This window comes from Citrus sinensis, chromosome 4 (assembly GCF_022201045.2).
Source record: "Citrus sinensis cultivar Valencia sweet orange chromosome 4, DVS_A1.0, whole genome shotgun sequence".
NCBI classification, from domain to species: Eukaryota; Viridiplantae; Streptophyta; class Magnoliopsida; order Sapindales; family Rutaceae; genus Citrus; species Citrus sinensis.
The window spans coordinates 21,215,389-21,234,897 of record NC_068559.1 but is presented as its reverse complement, the minus strand read 5'-3'; the positions used below and the strand labels follow the sequence as shown (position 1 = coordinate 21,234,897).

Sequence of the window (19,509 nt, the reverse complement as noted above, 5' to 3'; positions counted from 1 at the left end):
ATTTTAGGACAATAATGGCTGAAGTTGACCTCAATCGACGAAGGAAAGGGAAAACAATTTTAGTTCAAACAGTATGTTTTTTTGCTTAGTAAAACGGAGCCGTTTTAAATTTGGGGTTTGACCCGGGGTTTGACTCGGGGCAAGTAGCATTTTCCTAATCCTAATTCAACCCTAAAATATTGTTATGTTTTCTTTTCTCTCTTAAGGTGCTACTCTCTTCAAATATTTTTTTAGTTTTGATACATGTTGTTTCAACCTTTTGGAGATTTTTTTGAATAATTTAAATACTTTGTAATATGGTAATAATTTTATTTAAGTTTTAATGTTTAATTTATTGAAATAATTTATCCATATCTATTATAAAATAAGTAAATAGAGAATGGGACAGGGAGGGAGAAATCATTCCTCATATTATTAATTGGGGGATGAAGTGGGGAATGAATGCAAAATTTTTAATGGGGTGAGGAATTGGTATGTCTTCCCACCCCCAACCTACCACCATTCTTACTCAATATCAATAAATCCACGAAAGTAAAATAACAATTCATATTTAAATATGTATGCTTAATGGATCATAAACCTCTTTCATATAATATGTTTTATCCGAAGACAAGAAATCAGTTTTATCTTTAATTTCTTGAAAATTAATTTAGCCAACAATTTAGGTCATCTTAATTTCAGCAAAATGAATAAGATAAATCCTTTATCCACGAGCACTATGCTGATAATATCCCAAGACTAAACTTTCTATTTATGTTATTGGTTTGACTTTAATTTTACACTAAATTTCTATCGAGGGAAAACTGAATAGATTTTAAAAAATAATAATAGTTTGTTTAGTTATTAGAGTCAATGAAGAAATCTCAAATTACTGGCATTTCCTCAAATGTTATTGGAATCAAAGTAACTTTCATTTAGATAAGGTTTAATAAATTAATTAAATATAGATTTTAGAAAATATCTTTTTAATAATATCATTTAAACTATTTAGATTAAGCATAAAGTTAAAAAAAATGACTTAATAACTTAATGATTGAAAATTTACATTGAGTTAAAAAAAAAACAGCTTGCTAACTTCATAAAAGATTATAATAAAATATTTTATTATTCTATTAAGGAGCAATTATCTTTCCTTCCCCAGGAATTACTACTAAGTTGTCTGAACAAGAACGAATTGCACTAGCAAATAATTTTGTATGACTATTGATTATTTGTTGTAAAGAAATTCTTTTAATGTAATCAAATTTAGTGCCCGTTTAGATTACTTTTAGGAAGTTTAAAAATGATTTTGAAAAAATAAAAACTAATTTTGGTGTTTGATAAATTTTGTTAAAAATTATTTTTGACAAAATCACCTTATCCTGCAACAAATTTTGGAAAATAGTCAAGGGGTAGCTTTTTAAATCTAATTTTGAGAATCACTTTTATATTGAATATAATTCCATATATATCTTTATGTATATTAATAAAATCCAAAGTTATTCTTATTAATTAAGGAAAAAATCATTAACTTTAAAGATATTATTATTATTATTATCATCATCATCATCATCATATTGAGATATAACAAAATAAAAAAAATCAAATTAATAATATAAAATACTTTTTTTAGTTCTCAACTACTAAATATACACAATAAAAAATATATATATATATATATGTGCATGTATGTGTTTGTGTGTGTTTATAAATGTGTAAATAAATTTTATTCAATATTATATCTAACTCAATCATTTATATTCTTACAATAATTTAACATTAAGATTTATCAAATACATATAATTATTTTTAAAACTTACAGCACTGTTAAAAATAAATTTTATCAATACTTTAACTGATTTTCTTCACAATTGGTTATTTCTACAGTATAATTCATAGCAATTATTTTAAAAGGTACAATATTATCAAACTGGCACTTAGTAACTGTAGATTTAACAAATATTTGTAAAATTCCAACGAGAACTTGAATAATTGAATGTTTATTACTAACTAAAGTGATGTTGTTCTTTTAATTGTTAAATTTTTTTTTGAAATTTTTTAATTTTAATTGTTAATTATACTCTTAAAATGACATGATTTTATCAATGTACTCAAAATTCAACTATTTAGTTAATCGAAGAGAGGGACTAGTTGTTGAAACGCATTGAGTTTTAATTGCATGATTTATTCAATGCTCATTTATGAAATCTTTAATTGCTCAACGCTCAGAACACAATCCGAAAATATATAGAGTTCTATTTTTTTTCATGTTCTTGCATCTATCTTTTTATTCTAAGTTCTTTATTACAAGTTTAAAAATGAAAAAAATGTCGAAGAGTGTTGGTTTCTTCCTCTTAGCTTTATTTGTAGTAGCAAGCATTGAAAGAGTGCTGATTTCAAGCACAAGAATTGGCCAAGAATCTAATAAGCTTTCTAATTCTGCCATTCCTGCACCAGGAGTACTTTTGCAATAAATAATCTTTTATTACTCCTTTCATTGATTGGTACACTTGATGAGAAAAGAAAAGAAATTAAAAAGATAATAGAATTAAACAGTGAGTTAAGTTGTGTTTTTTGAATGTGATCAATTACCTCAATGTCAATAAATTCACCATCCACGAAAGCAAAATTACGATTCATGTTTAAGCACATATGCTTAATGGATCATAACCTCTTTCATAGAATCAGTTTTTTCCAAAGACAAGAAATCAGTTTTATCTTTAATTTCTTGAAAATTAAATAACCCAACAATTTAGGTAATCTAAATTTCAACAAAATGAATAAGATAAGGAATAAGATCATTTCCTGATGTGAACTCTACTGAACTTTTAAAGATTTTCTGTCATGTATCTTTTAGTGATAGTGTATGAGTAAAATTTAACTTTTTTTTATTTTTTTATTTGCTGAAGATATGATCAAATCAAGAAATAATCTTGATTCATAAGATAAATTCTTTATTCACTAGCACTATGCTGATAATATCCAAGGACTAAAATTTATAGTATGAAGTAATTTTCATTAAGGTTAAAATTGTAAACTTCATAAAGAAGCTGTTATTAGGACTTTTGAGGGGTTTGAGAAGCTTCACTCTTCCTTTTAATTTCAATTTGAACTAGAAGTGGTAAAACGAATAAATTAATCGAATTCGTAAATGAATTGCGTCAAAACTTTACTGATTCAAATACAATTCATTTATTAAATTAATAGAAGTCTTAGGATTCGATTTATTTACTAAACGAATACTTGTTTTGATTCATTTAATTCATTTAGTAGAATTAATAAACAAATTGAATTAAATCTTATTTACAAAAATATAATTACTAAAACAAAATTGAGCAAAATAAAATATAAAAAAAATCACAAATTTAACATCTTACAAGATACAAACTTATTATCATTTATAATTACTATTTATTTATTTATTAAACAAATACTAAATGAATAAATGTTCTCAAACCTATATCCAGTTTGTTTAATTAGCAAATCAAATAGAGTCGAGTTTACCTATTTATTAAACCAATTAATTTTTTCAAATTCACACACATTTAATGGGTTATTTCCACTCAACCCCCAAATCTTTCGACATTTTCCACCACACACCCAAACTTTTTGATATTTTCCACCGCGCACCCAATTCCGTTAATTTGACTGTTATTTTTAACGGAGCTATTTGAAAGTTAAATAAAATATCTGAAATACCCCTTATCTTGAATTAGAAAAGAATTAAATGAGATAAAATATTAATCTAATAATTAATATTTACATTAAAAATTCTTAATTAAAGATAATTAATAATAATCTCATCAATTAACTTATCAAATAAATTTAATTTATCATCATCAAATAATATTTATGGTATGAACTTCAAAATTTGCCCTTTGACCGTTAGAATAAACAGTCAAATTAACGAATTTAGGTGTGAATTAGGTATTTTTAAAACAGTTAAGTACGCGGTGGAATATGTTGAAACATTTGAGGGTAGGGTGGCATTAACCCCATATTTAATCCGAATCAAATCAAATAAACGAATCCGGACCATAATTATTCCTTCTAGTCTGAACAAGCCCAAATAGATTCGTGGGGTCAACGTAGAATGGGCCCGAACAAGGCCAATAATTTCCGTCTCTCCAACAATGAATCAGAATCACCCCATTGGTGGGAACACCTGAAGCTGAAAGAAACAAAATAGAAAATTTCTTTTTTAATTTTTCGGAAAACAAAATTCTCTCAGATTGCGAAGGGAAATGGAAGAAGCAAAGGCTTTAGCTCAGCACCAACAGCAATTACTCTTACAACACCAGCAGCAACAACAAGCGCAACAAAATCAACAAAATCAACAACAGCAACAGCAGCAGCAGCAGCAACAGTATCTTCTCTTGCAACAGCTGCAACAACAAGCGGCAATCTCTCGTTTCCCTTCAAATATCGATGCCCACTTACGCCCACCTGGAATCCACCGTGCCCTTTCTCTCCAACAGCAAAACCCTAATTCAAACCCTAACCCTAACGCTAACCCTAATTTGCAACAACACCAACAGCAGCAGCAGCAGCAGCAAAATCAACAAAATTCGCAGCAGTCGCAGCAGCAACAGCAGCAGCAGCAGCAGCAGCAGCAGCAGCAGCAGCAGAAGGGGATGAGGCCACTGAATCAAGTGGAGCTGCAGATGGCTTATCAGGACGCTTGGCGGGTTTGCCACCCAGACTTTAAGCGGCCTTTCACGTCGCTGGAAGATGCCTGTGAGAGGTTAGTTTGTTACTTAGATGTTTCGAATGCTGAGGAAATGTGGCAAGTTAGATATTTTTGGCAATTAAAGAAATGGGTTTGGCATATTATTGTGGGATTTTGATTTTATCCAATTATTTGGTTGATGCATGGACTGTATAATTAGTTTAGTTAATTTCTTGAAAATTCTGCATAATTTTTTAAACAAATTTATATATGTGACGTGATTGTAATCAAATTTAAATTAATGTGCATGAGATGGAAATTTTAATTTTTAGATGACTTCCTCAACAGATAAGGAGATGAAATCATATATGAAGTAACTATAGATTTTGGGGTTTGGAATTATGCACCATTTGACTCAAAACACTTTGGCTTGCAAAACTTTACTTTTAGAATAATGTTATTTCTTGAATCCCTGTACTTTAATTTTATATTAGTTTGTATGTAATTTGTGCTTTAAAGATCCTACAGTTTGAAGAAGTATGAGAATTGGGTGTACGGGAAAGGAGGTTTATAGTTTATTTTGATTGTGGTTCTAGGAATGTTTCCTTCCTCTCTCTCTCTCTCTCTCTCTCTCTCTCTCTATATATATATATATATATAGAGGATATAATTACATGTTATATTAGTTAGTAGTTTACGCTTCCATGATAGCATGTGATGCATACTTTGCTATTACCAGCATGTAAAGCTATACAAATCTTACTTGTTAGTGTAGTTACTTTCTCCACTTAACAAAGTTAGCAACATGCTTACCGTTTTAATAAATTGCATATTACATCAATTCTCATGTTTTTATAGGGCCTTGTAAAGTTGTGAGACATTGTAATTGTTTAAATTTTCTAGAAATGGCCAGGATTTTGATTTACTGTTAGAAAAGAAATATTTGCTGTCATGTTATTAGGAGTTTAAGAGTTGGGGTTGGAAAATGAGGTGTCAAGATGTCAGTTTGCAGATGATCAGGCAAACAGGAACTAGGTAGTGGGCATTTGTGTTCAAGAGTGAGGACTTGAGCAATCAATGGTAGACTGAAAGATAATGAAGGTTAACATAAAAAAGAGTCTTCCTTTTGGTTTTGTGGTGGCCCAGAGTATGCCATTCTAAACCTGCAATAGTTCTCTTCTAATTATTTCTACTAGTGGAAATCTACATCCCTACAAACAACTTCACCAATGAGGTTATTTAGGTTTAGTTACTTGGGGCTAACCCCATCCCTGTTTCCCTTTACTCCCTGTTAATCTTAAATGATATTTGTGGATTGAATTTGGAAGCAGGGAGCAAACAGAGGCAGAAAAGTTCTCTTGAGTTTCTCCTCTAAGCATCAAATATGAAGCATGCATTTAGCGTATGATATGTAGCTTTGACATCACAAGTACTCATTGATACAATGCCAAAGATTTATTATTATATTGATGAAGGACTTTAAATTGTTGATCCACTAGCATCACCAGGTTTTACATTGTAGAAGAAGGCATCATTTTCTCTGGAATGGCCTTAATATTAGTACAAACCTTACGCTTTTTTTCCTCCTATGTGCTAGAATTTGGTTTCTCACTTTCTTTCGATTTCTAATGTGGGGTCTAGTATTCAATTATGTCACACTTATATTTGATAGTATTCATTTTTGTGAATGTAGCCCATGATTAGGTGTTTTTTAGATGTAATGAAAGAAGACTTGGCAAGTGCAGGTAGAATATTTTCCATTTTCATTTGCAAAAGAAATAGAAAAGGGCAAGTCAGGATAGTTCCATCTGCTAGTTGCATGTGTTGAATGTACTGCTTATCAGATAGAAAACGAAGATGATATGGAAGTAGTACACTAATAACAAAATTTTACTCCACTGATTTGCAGCGCTGATATGAGAAGATATGTTATGAATTCATATTTTTTTCATTTCTATTTTTGTAGATTACTTCCTTACCATGTTGTAGCAGACTATGAAGCAGAGGAAGATGATAGAATCCTTGATTCTGACACAACAGGACAGATGCCTTCTCGCTCACAGCAGTGGGACAACAACATTGCTGCCAAAGTCGCAGAGTTCACGGGAACATTTGAGAAACAGGCCCTTGCCTTTAACATAATAACCCGCAAAAGAGCTATCGGTGAATTCCGATCTGAGGAGAGGTTGATGATCGAGCAAGTTCTCCTCCAAGAAGAGAAACGAGCCATGTTCGAATTGAGGGCTGAAATAGAGTCAAGGGAGAAGGCTGGTCGGGAGGCTCATGAGGCTAGGTTGCGAATGCAAGCCATGGTCCAGGCAGAGCACGCTCGAGCGGAGTCTCATGCTCGTGATGAATTGATGGCCCGAGGTCCAATAAGAGCAAGCGCACTTGGTTCTCAAGGAAACAATCTTGCAATTGGGCATGATATAGGAGATCAGGAACCAGTTGTGAACCCGGATGAAATGATGAATGGATGGGGAAACAATACACAGAGAGATGAAAAGGAACCGTCTGAAGATTTCTTGAATGATGAGGAAACTGAAAATGGAGACACAGGCACGCAGGAGGAGTGGCGTGAAGTTGGGAATTTTGATTTGAACACTAGGTGAACAACGACCAGTTAACATCAGGATTCAGGGATCCCTTGAGGTTCCATCAATGCATGAATGATAGTAATATTAGAGCGTATCATTTTTTTTTTCTTTTGTCTGACAAAGAAACATATAAAGCTGTGTAAAGTGTTCACCTTTTGTAGGCTGGATATTGTCCGTGGTTGTGAATTTGTCCGCCTCACGTATAGTTCTTGTTTTTGGTTAGTTTTGCTGAAATTTACATGCAGTCAAGTTTTGTAGTAGTTTGTTGGTTTTCTCAGTACTTGTTTAACAAGCAACACCTTTTACAATTTTTCAGAAACTCACTGCATAGAACAAGAACAAAGATTGAATCTACAGGGTTCAATGCACAGAAACGTCAAATTGTATTATTAGACTAATAAGAATTAAGAGTATCTCAAAAAAAGGGTGGGGGTTTGGGGTGGGGGTTGGAATTGAGAGTGAAAACTTACATAATATGTTAACATCTTATCAACTGTTAGAAACTTCTAATATATTGTAAATTTTTTTAAAAATCACCGCAACAAAGGAAGAATTAACTGAATGCAAACATCTTAACATCATTAGGGGGAGGAGGGAAAAAAAAAAAACTTAAAGTCTGTGCAAAGCTTTAAAGCTTAAACGTCAAAGTCCAATCTCCAAAAGAAAGGGCAAAGAAATTAAGAAATAAGAATAGAACACTAGAAGTATCTGCCATGCAAAATGAAAATGGTGGTGAAGTCCAAACTCTGCACCTCAAAATCTGTGGCACCTCAAACTTCAGGAAACTAATCCATCTAAAAGAGCAGAAGATATCAGCTGACCAGGTGATGCGATTGATGAAAAGCAACAACTATGGCTTTTGACAATCATCATAACTGCTTTTTCCTCCGCTGAAACCAAACATCCTAGCATCTGATGTAGAATAAGCAGACTGTTTGCCGCTATATTATAACTGCAGAATATTTTTGGGAAGAACTTATAGGTAAACTACTATAAAATGCCTCTTAAGCTGTGAGATATAGTCGTTCATCAATAGTCCGCCAGCTCAAGTGGGCAGTAGTCGATCAAATTCGTAGACTCGAAGTTCCAGATAGTAAGAGGTATTGTTACAAGCTGGTTTACTGGTCAACTGTACCGAGGTGCCTGGAATTTATGCAGAATAAGGAACTCATGGTAGGTACAATGAGCATTGCTGGTTCGCTTAAGACCAACTTATCCAGCCGATTCCAGCGTAGTTAAAAACCGAAACAGCAATCATAAGATTCCAGAGATTCCTCAAGAACATAACTGCACCATAAGGCACAGGTGCACCCACTTATTTTGTCCAGAACCGGTACAAAATCAACAGCACTGGCTTCCAAATCTCATAGTTAAATCAAATCTACAGACAGACCATCACATCAAATACAGCAACAAAGTCAGAAGGAACCACCAGAACCTGCCAGCACTCTGCTAATATATCTACTGGCAAATCAAAAGTTCATTCAGAAACCAAGCCTTTATTGTGCAAATCCACAGGAGAGATCATAACCACCAAAACAACACGCCATATCCAGCTATTTATCCAATTTACACAAGACTACCCGAAACTAGCATTAATTCAGAGACATCAGCCATAATAGAGTGACAGGAGACTGCATCAACGGGACTACGCAGCTCACAAAATCGTTAAGTTTCAAAGATTAGTTGATTTATTCTTCATAAAAAAATTTAAAAAAAAATCCATTTGGCTTGTTAATCCTATTTGTGTGATTTACTTACTTAACATCCACAAACAAAGCCACAAAGATTTTCACCTAAGAGCCTTGATAATCCTTCAAAAAGAACAATATTATAAATCCCAATCAGGAGTCTTCCAGCATGCTACAACAAGAAGAGGAGACATAAAATGAACGAAAGTTTCATATGACGTCAAACCAACATTTTGTTTTTTTACAGTTTAATGGAAGAAAATGTTAAACCATGAGAAAACAGTTATAACACCAAGTAATGGACCAAATGATAAATCCATAAATTAAACTCTAATGATATGTGTTAAACAAGTTCAAAAACCATAGAGATGCATACAGACATTGCAAATAATTAGTTAAGTGTTTGATAACACGTCAAAGTTGCGAAATTGTTAATTTTTCAACCATACTTGCAACCCAACAATCTACCATAGACATATGGAAGCTTCAACATACAATTAAAGATCACATTGTGCACTGCATCATAGGTTAAGCAAACATAAAGTGTCAGTTCTGTGGGTCTTCCATTCTCTCTTAACCAAACAAAGCAATAAATTTTACCAAACATCCTAAGAAATTTTCTACTTCAATTGTCTCAAGTATTAGAATTTCTCTAAAAGCAATTTTTTTCTAAATCCATTGTTGGGAGACTTAGCATAAGATTTCTAGGTATCTAACTCAAAAGATTAGCCTTTTAAGTGGAGTGACCTACCACCTTATAAACCCAAGTATCTCCCCTTTACTAGCTAATGTGGGACACAACTCAACAATCCCCCCCTCAGACGAAACCACCGCCGGACTCCGGTTCTTTCATCCGACAAACCTGAGTTGTTCCACCACCACATTCCGGCTACTAGGGTCTAGCTCTGATACCACTTGTTGGAGGGACTTAGCATAAGATTTCTACGTATCCAACTCAAAAGACTAACCTTTTAAGTGGAATGACCTACCACCTTATAAACCCAAGCATCTCCCCTTTACTAGCCAATGTGGGACACAACTCAACATTCATCGTAAAGACATTTTTTGTATCTAGTTTAGTAGTTTATACTCAAATAGACACTTCAATCCTTTTTAGAAAATTACTGGAAAGTGCTTCTCAATAAAAAGTCTGTCTATGCTCTGTTTCAAAAAGCAGATTTAGTACGAAGATTCACTTCTAGACAAGGCACTCTCACACAAGTCCTAATTCTAACTCACCCATAATTTCATAACACGTTTCCTCACAAGATTACTTTTTTCAAAACGCACCCTGAAACAAACCCTAAATCAAATTCCAAGGGAAGATAAATCAAGAAAGAAATATTACGAAAATCAAACCGGTAAAAATACCTTAAATTAAAAAATGACGATTCTCAACAGAAACAGCGAGCGGCCTTCACCGAGATGACTTTAGCTTTAACCAAATCGATGAGCCGACTCATCATGATCATTTCCTCTTTACTAAACCCATAGGAATCGTAATTGTCAAGCAATTGCTGAAGCCAGAGGCTACAAGACTCGGCAGACGAAGCACCAGCGAGAAACTGATGGGCCTCTTCAAAGAGACCTGCGCGTCTCTTATTACATCTCTTATCGCTCTTGATTCGCTCCACTTCTTCTATCTCCCTTTTTCTCTTTTTGTCTCCCGCCCTATCTCTTCATAAATCTGTGAAATTGCTGCAGAACCTAAAGAAATTATTTGGATTGCTTTGTTCGGAAGCTGCCAGAGGAGACGTTATAATTTTGCGTTTCTTTCAATTTCGGAAATCTAGATTTGGATCGAAAAAACGTCTCTCTGATTTTATGAATTTTGAAACTAAAGCGGTGCTGGTTGGGGGGGGGGGGGGGGGGGGGGTTTATTAGGGTTTTCGATTTGGAGCGGTAACGGCTCTCTGATTATTTGAATTTCAAATTAAGGCGGCACCTTGGCGCGTTTTCTTATCTGTAGCATAATAAATTAATAATAAACAGATGGAACTGTAGCGTCTAAATGTTTGGAGAAAGAAATATAAAATCCCTAATATTTTAAAAAAAGATATATAATCCCTAAATTTTGTTAATTTTCAAAGCAATCGCAGGCACAATTTTAGTCTTTCAGGAAGGAAGATTTTAAAAAATTTTACACGTCATTTCTTATAAATACAAGTGTTTTTTGTTTATAAATATATTATATTATTCTTTTCTCAGTTAAAATGAATTGAAAGTTAGTAGAATTTAGGGGTTACATGTCATTTTTAAGATATTAAGGGATTTTATATCCCTTTCCCCAAAAATGTTAGGGGACTAACAATCCTTTTCACTTATCTTTCCTTTATCTATGATTTAATTTCTTATTGCTTTTTACTTTTTTAGATTATGAACATCAGTGATCTATTTAATGGTGTCCAAACTGTGAGATACAATACCTTAAAATACCACTAGTAATAGTTCACGGTTGGTTTTATAACATATGAGTAATGTATTTTTTTTAAAATGATAATACATTATAGATTTATTTATATTTAAATTAAAAACATCACAAAACTTGCTTAGATTATAATGGTTCTGTTATGGCATCATGCGAATATCTTGGGCCAAAATATGCCAAGCTCCACTTTCCAACTTGTAGCCACTGGAGTGCTAGACTGCTGCATATAGTTGTTGTATCAATAGTCCACAACTACAAGCAAAGGGCTACTGTCAATGATCAACTAAGATACCAGAAACTTAATTTTGATGGTAATAGGAATGTTCAACAGGTTTACAACTCTTTTTTTTTTTTTTTTTTTGAGACTGATTAATCATCAGATTACTGCATTACACAGATATTTACAACAACTGCTTATTGTAGCAGAGGTATTACACTGATATTTACAATCAGATATACATGATTGGGACTTACATTATTACAATGAATTCTATGAAGTACATGCCCAATACAAATAACCCCTCACAGGAGAGGATGTCCATACTCCACTTACATTTCGCAAGAGAGAAGGATATAAAGAACATTTAGCCCCCACAATGCTTTTGTGGGGGCTAGAACCGCTGCCCTCACAATGCTTGTGAGGGCAGCAGCCCACCACTTCGGCCAAGGCCGAAGTGGCAGGTTTACAACTCTTTAATAGAGGGTAGAAGCACGCCCAAATTTTCATGTATAATCAACAATTTACGACAGACAAATTGCAAGTTTACGTAGGAGTAACTTAATTGTCAAACCAAGGGTCCTTGTATATACTTGACCGAAGTGATAAGAACCAACTACTAAAAAAGATGCCCTTTTTAGTTCTCAATTTTAACACTGAAACACAGTGGCGGATTTAGAAAAATAATTTACCGGGGGCTAAATTAAATAACAGCAAAATGTAAAAATTGAAACTTGAATATATAAAATTTTTGGTAACACATTTACAATTGTTCTCTACGCGATTTCATATTCTGAAAACGTTGTGCAATAAACTCATTATCAATACTATTAAATACATCTTTTTCTATATAAACAATCAAATTATTATTCATCCATTCATCTCCCATCCGATTCCGAAGTTCATTCTTCACAAATTTCATTGCTGAAAATGTTCTTCTCTCTACTGTGGCCATAGAAACTGGAAGAACTAATGCTAATGTCATCAACAAAGATACTAATAGATACACCTTATCTTTCTTGTCTCAACCATTCTTTTATCAAGGTCACCGATTCCCTTCAATCCTACAAACTCTGTACTGGAACGCATATCCATTACGTTATTTTGAAGCTAAGTCTTAAGTGCTATAAGCTCTATTGGTGAAAAATCCTTTGGATAAAATTAAGCAAGATGTACTAACTTGTCCTTACCAAAAGCAGCAAATGTGTCATTTGGACATAGACATGCCAAACAAAGAAACAATTCCATATTCACCTCATTGAAACAATTATTTAGCTCTTGAAGTTGCAAATCTAAAACAACAAAAAATAATTCAACTTGAAAATAATCCATGTTTAAGATCTCTCGAGCCTTACGTCGTGATCGACCTCATAGCACAAAAACATCATTTATGTTAGGGACATCAATGATGAGGTGTTATGATTCTATTGGACTAAAATTCTTATATACTGTTGATCAGCGACGTGGCAGCATATTAGTGGACCAAAAATTATGTGTACGGTACATGAATATACACGGGATTATTTACAACTAAAGCGCGTCACTATTCAATCCGCCTAACTGTTCAAACCGCATCAATATTCAAACCACGTGGTCAAACCGCGTCACTATTTAAACCGTGTGGTCAAACTACGTACTGTTGACCGATGATATGGCGCAATCCTGAGCGTCCAAAATGTTTTTAATCTGATCACCATGATTCACTCAATGTATCTATACAAAGGGGGCTCCCTCTAATTTAGTTCCCCTGAATTCATTTTTGAGTTCCATTTTCTGTAATTCATTCTCGATCTTGTATTTTCTATGTATTTTAATAAATTTCTATTTTACTCCTAGTTTAATTGTGAGTAACTAATTTTCTCTCAAGCTTGGGTTAAAGGTGAAGTCTCAACATGTGTCATGGGCTTTATTTGGTAAATTTACTTTCTCTTCCCCTCTTATTATTGTGGATGTTTTGACTTTTCGTCAACAAATAGTTGAAATGCAAGTTATGCAACCCAAGCGGGGGGTGAATTGGGATTTTAAATCTTATACAATACAATTCGCACAATAATTTAATCTTTTGCCTTAATTAAATAAAAAACAATAAATTCAATCAAGCACAATATTAAAAGAGTAAGGAAAGAGAAAACAAACACAAGGATTTTACATGGTTCGGCTATCCCTGCCTATGTCCACGCCTCTAAGCTCATCCGGCTTGAGGATTTCACTATACAAGCCTCCCAAGGCTTCAAATGTTTACAATTGACTTTCAAGTTGTCAATGGGCCTTTGCAACAAGAGATTATTTCTCCAATCTCTTCACCCCAAGTGTTTCTCACACTTGTACACTCACAATTTGATGAGAAATAAAAATCACAACAATGAAACTCTCTTTAAGAGTGGATAAACAAATTATAGTTCAATGATGATTCAATAAATGATGATTTGCAAAATAGAAGCTCAATATATGTTATATGATCTTATTTATACTTGCATTAGTTTTTAAAATGAAGTTAGAGTTGAGTTTTTATAGTTAGAGCCCGAAAACTAGCCGTTATAGCTAAATTCCAGTGCCCAAGCAGTTAGCCGCTTGATTTATCCGGCTAACCGCTTGATTCCAGTGTCCAAGTAGTTAGCCGCTTGATTTATCCGGCTAGCCGCTTGTAACAGTGATATTACCGTTATTTTTGAATTTTACTACAGTAACATTGTTCACTAAAATTACACTTTAGCCCAAAATTTTTTATAATTCTACTATAGCCCAAAACGTCATAAAACTTTTCAAATAAGTCCAATTTCAACTACTTTCCTAATAATCATTATCTTTCCAAAACTTTCTAAAATTATGCTATGACCCCAAATATATTATTATTTCTCAAAGAGATCTTTTTTAACATAATACCCCATATTTTTCAAAGTTCTCAAAATCTTTCACTTTAGTCCAAAATATTCAAAAATTATAGTATAGCCCAAAACATTTCAAATGTTTGTAAAAAGGTCCAACTCCGAAATTCAATAATAATACTTATTAAAATCAAAGATTTCAAAACTTTGGATTTAAGTCCAAATTACTCAAATCCACAAAATGCTCTACTTTATAAGAATAAAACCTTTTAGTTTATGAAACGTAATTATTGAATTAATCTCTTGAGCTTCTCAAATGCTAAATCATGCATCAATTAAATCATACCAGCTTTACAAGAATTTGTCACAATAATTTATCCGTTGAGCTCTAAGCTTTATTCTTGATTTCGCCGTTGTTCGTTTAGTGTCTTCAACTTGATTTCACTTGATTCACTTGCATAAATATTATCCTTAAAAAACTAGTGAAAATTGTGAAATACAATATTTATTAAATCGCTTAATACACATGTTTGTTATCATCAAAATTACATTATATGTAGCCCTTTAGGGTAACAATAGTAATAATCTTGTCCAGATACCGCACTTGTTTAACCGACTCCCTAGTATAAGGTTATTACAATTTGGCACGATAAGCCCTTAGTACTATATTGATTAGAGCGTGATTCATGAAGAGTGGAAACCCCCCTCATGATTTAATTGACAATAATAAGGAATATTTAGGCCATGGATCATGTTGATGCAAATCCAGATACCCAAGTACTTTATTTCAATAGATTTCACTTTAATTTATTCTCGTCATTTTAATTTAAATTGTAGGATAAGTTTAAACCACTTTCACCTCAAATCCTAAATCTTGGATTCTAAGGATAAATTAGACCTCGAATCTAGTTTACATTGGCTCTAATTAAAGAACAAAATATGCATGCCAGACCAGACATCACTTTAACTTTGATGTTTCAGTCTCCAATAATCTTAATTTTCACATTGAGTTAATTTATGAAAACTTGTCTACATCTTTCCTTTAAAGCATTAATTGAGTTAATCCATAGGTTGAAATTAAGCACAAATAAATGTGGTTATCAATGTGAAACAAATATGGTTACGCCAACCATGATGTAACAAGAACATATACCAAATCATCAACAATCAAAAGGAATCAATCCACCATTTAAGTAAAATTTCATCTAATATATCTCTTAAATTGATGCCTAATACAATGTTTGGCATTAATCTCGGACCGAACTCTATTAAATGCCATAAAGCTTGTCTTGCCCTTAATAATGGAAGAAGTATAATTGAAGTGAAATTTGTTTAAATATGTCAAGCCTACTTTCACATCCCTAAGATGAGCACCCGAGTAGAATCTATAAATATGTCATGAAGCTTTTGTAAAATCATACTTCAATTGATCGTTTGCAAGAAAGCTTTCAAGTTAATCTCTCTTACAATTATAATCATTTACTTATTCTCACTTTTTACACTTCAATGTCGTTTTAATGGCAAAATCCTTAAGCTTTGCATTCTTTTGCTTCTTTCTTTGTCTCTATATTATCTCTCCAACAAAGGTTCAAATTGGAGGTATCAGTGTTGCATTGATCCACATAAACTCTCCAAAATCTCCCTTTTGCAACCTTAGCGAAACTCTTTAAGCTGATATAATACCTAGTCGTAGTAACTATCTAATGCGTATATCAATTGGTACTCCTCCTGTTGAAACGACATAGGAAGTGACTTAACATGGATACAGTGTGAGCCTTGCCCACAATCACAATGTTTTAAGCAAGGTGCTCCATTTTTTGATCCTAAAAATTCTTCCACTTACATTCATAAATCTTGCTCCAAAGGAAATTGCACATACTCAATAGAATATAAATCAAGCTTCTCAAGGGGAAATTATGCTACGGAAGCTATTACTCTAGGTTCAACATCCGGACAGCTGGTGGCACTACCAAAACAATCTTTAGTTGCAAACACAACAATGATGGAAGCGACTTCACTTCAAAAACTACTGGCATTATTGGCCCTAGACGTGGCAATACTTCACTTGTTTCGTGGTTGGGAGCTACAATTGCAGGTAAATTCTCGTATTGCCTAGGCTGTCAAAAGTCAAGAAAAATCAACTTTGGCTGAAAAGGAGTTGTTTCAGGTCTCGGGGTAGTTTCTAGTCCCATGCTTGATAAGGATACCTTATATCATCTCACATTTGAAACAATTAGTGTAGGAGACCAAAGACTAGAATTTATGTCTAGATCAACTCGAAGAGGAGATATTTTAATTGATTCTAGTAGTCTACAGACATTATTGCCACAATGGTATTTTTCAAAATTGAAGTCAGTAATGTACTCAATGATTGATGCACAACTTTTTGAAGGAGTTAAACCCGAGGGTAGCCTCTCTGAACTTCTCTGTTGCAACATTAGTTCACGACCTCACATTCCTGAAGTTACAATACATTTTAGAGGTGCAGATGTGAAGTTATGTCCTTTTAACATTTTTACGAATATTTCGAAAGTCGTTATGTGTTTTTCTTTTAGAGGCCACACTGGCCCCTATACGGTTTATGGTAACATCTTATAGACCAACTTTTTGGTCGGAATGACATTGAGCGAAAGATGATTTCATTTAAGCCAACTGCTTGTGCCAATAATTAATTGAATAATTGGAAGGATTAATTAGGAAGTGCTTTATCCTCGTACTGCATCTACGTAAACGAAAAGCAGAATTAATAAATTTCAAATTTTGGAAGGTTTAATTGGGAAGTGCTTTTGTCGTCCTACTTCATCTACGTAAATTATGTATTTGATGAGCATCAGGACTATGCTTAATTAAAGTTCATATACCTAACATCTTAATTGTATGTTAATGTGAACCTAATTGTATTGAAGAAAAGTAATTGCCAACTTACATTAATTAAGCACATGGAGTTTCTTAAGTCCGAGTTAATTTTATACACGCTTCAGTTCAGTTCCCCTATTACGGAAAGCAGAATTAATGAATTTCAAATTTTCACACCCATATTCGATTTGATTGTATGCATTTGGTTTGCCTTGAAATGTCGAGGATCAGTTGAATCTCACTCAATCTGTCTATGAAATGCATGTTCCAACATATTAACATACTTTAAGCTTGCGATCAATCTTGTGCACCGAATCAACGTTGCTGACATTAACTTCCGGAGATAGAATATGATAAATTTTTATAGCACCTTCTTCAAATTAATATTCTCTTAGCTCTAACAATAATTATGATCTCCTAGTTATCTTTTTCCCTTATAATTCTCAAAGATTTTCGTGTGGGTGAAGTAAAGACCCATTATTATACTCACTATGAGAAATAGTGGTTTATGTGACCTCAATATGACGGTAAACAAAGGTTACATGAGCGTCCCAAAGCTTACCGTAGCTTGGGCGTGAGTGTAACAAAAGGTCTTTTGTGACTACAAAAACTCAAGGAGGTCGCAAAAAATCATTGACGAGTTTAGTTGTCACAAATCCATGAATTTCATTCTCAGTCTTACCTGCTTCCTTTTTGTCTATTATCAGTACACATCCATGCATACTTAATACCCAAAAAATATATATATATATTGTAAGTTTAAATGCTACTATAATCACAATCGAATCAGAAACGAAGGCAAGCAATTTCAAAATCAAGCTTCCTGAACTCTAAAACAAGACCAGCAATATTATACAAATGCTTCGTAAAAAAACATATGGCCAATGGTAAATACAAGCCAAGCAATCAAAAAAATTCAAGCAACCTGAACTGTAAAACAACGAAAACAAACAATTAACATTTTTCGAATTACTTCAAAAGCTAAAATAATATCTTCACTTTAATAATTGATAATAAAACATTGATTTATGGCTGCATTAAGAATAATGGCATATAGGATGTAAATCAAGATACCCCATACTGCTGCAATACCAGAGGAATCAAAGTACTAACCCTGCAAATCAAATGAGAGAATTAGCTTTCTTCCCTAATTGAATGTTTTCAAGTATCAACAATTGGAATGTGATAGAAGGCATTCATAAACAAAACCACAGACGAGTCTGAGAAACCACACCTGAGAATTAAAGAGATATTCTCTGACGACGTAACAGAGCTATGCACTAGCATCAATTAGCTGGAAATTTAAGCATAAAAAAATTTTTAAAAAAATAAGATCCACAAGCCACAAACAAGAGGGTATCCAAAATCTTGAGATTAACTTGCATACCAAAAATTGAAAGCCTCTTAGTCAATCTTGTGGCTTCTTTATCCACGTAAACATAAATGCCATGATAATAGATGCAAGAAGCAGGGCAAAATGTATGCACGGAATAATTTCTAAAAGATTATCAGAAACCTCTGGTGCTTTGTCAATTCCCTTTTTTAGTCTTATCCCTTTGTTGATATGCCTCAAGGAGAGCAGCAGGTGATTCTTAAGTATAAAGAAGTATAAAAAGAATGATAAATGCTGCCCCCCCCCACCAAAAAAAAAAGGGTTGAATCCTTCAGTGGACTTGAGATGGATCTGTCATTGACTTTATATTGTTATGTATGCCCATATACATGTTTTTTCTCTTTGTCTGATTAGGTTGCGATTTTTTATGATGGCAAATTGATGGGCCGGATTGAATTTTTTAAGCTCATGCTCAAACCCATGTTAAGGGAAGTAGGCTTAGCCTGGGCCTAGGCTTCAAAACATTTTTTAAAATTGTTGTAAACTTATAATGAGAGAATAATTAATAAATAATGAATTAAAGAAAATAATTATCACAAAATAAATAAATAAATGTTTATAGATTTAATTTTTTTAATACTAAATTTTAATTCAAGGCACCATTTGACTTGGGAATGATTAAACTTGATAGGGGAATCTAAAATGATTGGAAATTAATTTTTTATTTTAATTTAATTACTTAAAAATATATAAAGGGTTGGGTCTGCCTTGAGTTTTTTTTTAAACCTTTATTCAAACTCTCTCACGGTGTGCCTAACATTTTGTTGGCTCATGTTAAAGCTCTCATGCAAAGGGTCAGACCTAAGCTCATCGAGAGTTGACCTGTGCTTTTTGCCAAGGCATATGATGACTGT

The 19,509-nt window shown here is 33.2% G+C and overlaps 1 protein-coding gene and 1 long non-coding RNA gene across 2 annotated transcripts; one reads left to right on the top strand and one right to left on the bottom strand.

Annotated features, from left to right (window-relative positions):
* The first annotated feature begins 4,117 nt into the window (after positions 1-4,117).
* Positions 4,118-7,505, top strand: LOC102611901 (uncharacterized). The gene is made up of 2 exons (XM_006484652.4): positions 4,118-4,723; positions 6,615-7,505. The coding sequence occupies exons 1-2, from the start codon at positions 4,224-4,226 to the stop codon at positions 7,258-7,260; spliced, it is 1,146 nt and encodes a 381-aa protein (XP_006484715.1). The 5' UTR covers positions 4,118-4,223; the 3' UTR covers positions 7,261-7,505.
* Positions 7,506-18,068: 10,563 nt separating this feature from the next.
* On the bottom strand, positions 18,069-18,912 carry LOC102612192 (uncharacterized). Its single transcript, XR_371246.4, has 3 exons — positions 18,650-18,912; positions 18,497-18,556; positions 18,069-18,376 (listed from the first exon to the last, which is right to left on the bottom strand). It is a non-coding gene; the product is annotated as an uncharacterized LOC102612192 (long non-coding RNA).
* Between the last annotated feature and the right edge of the window lie 597 nt (positions 18,913-19,509).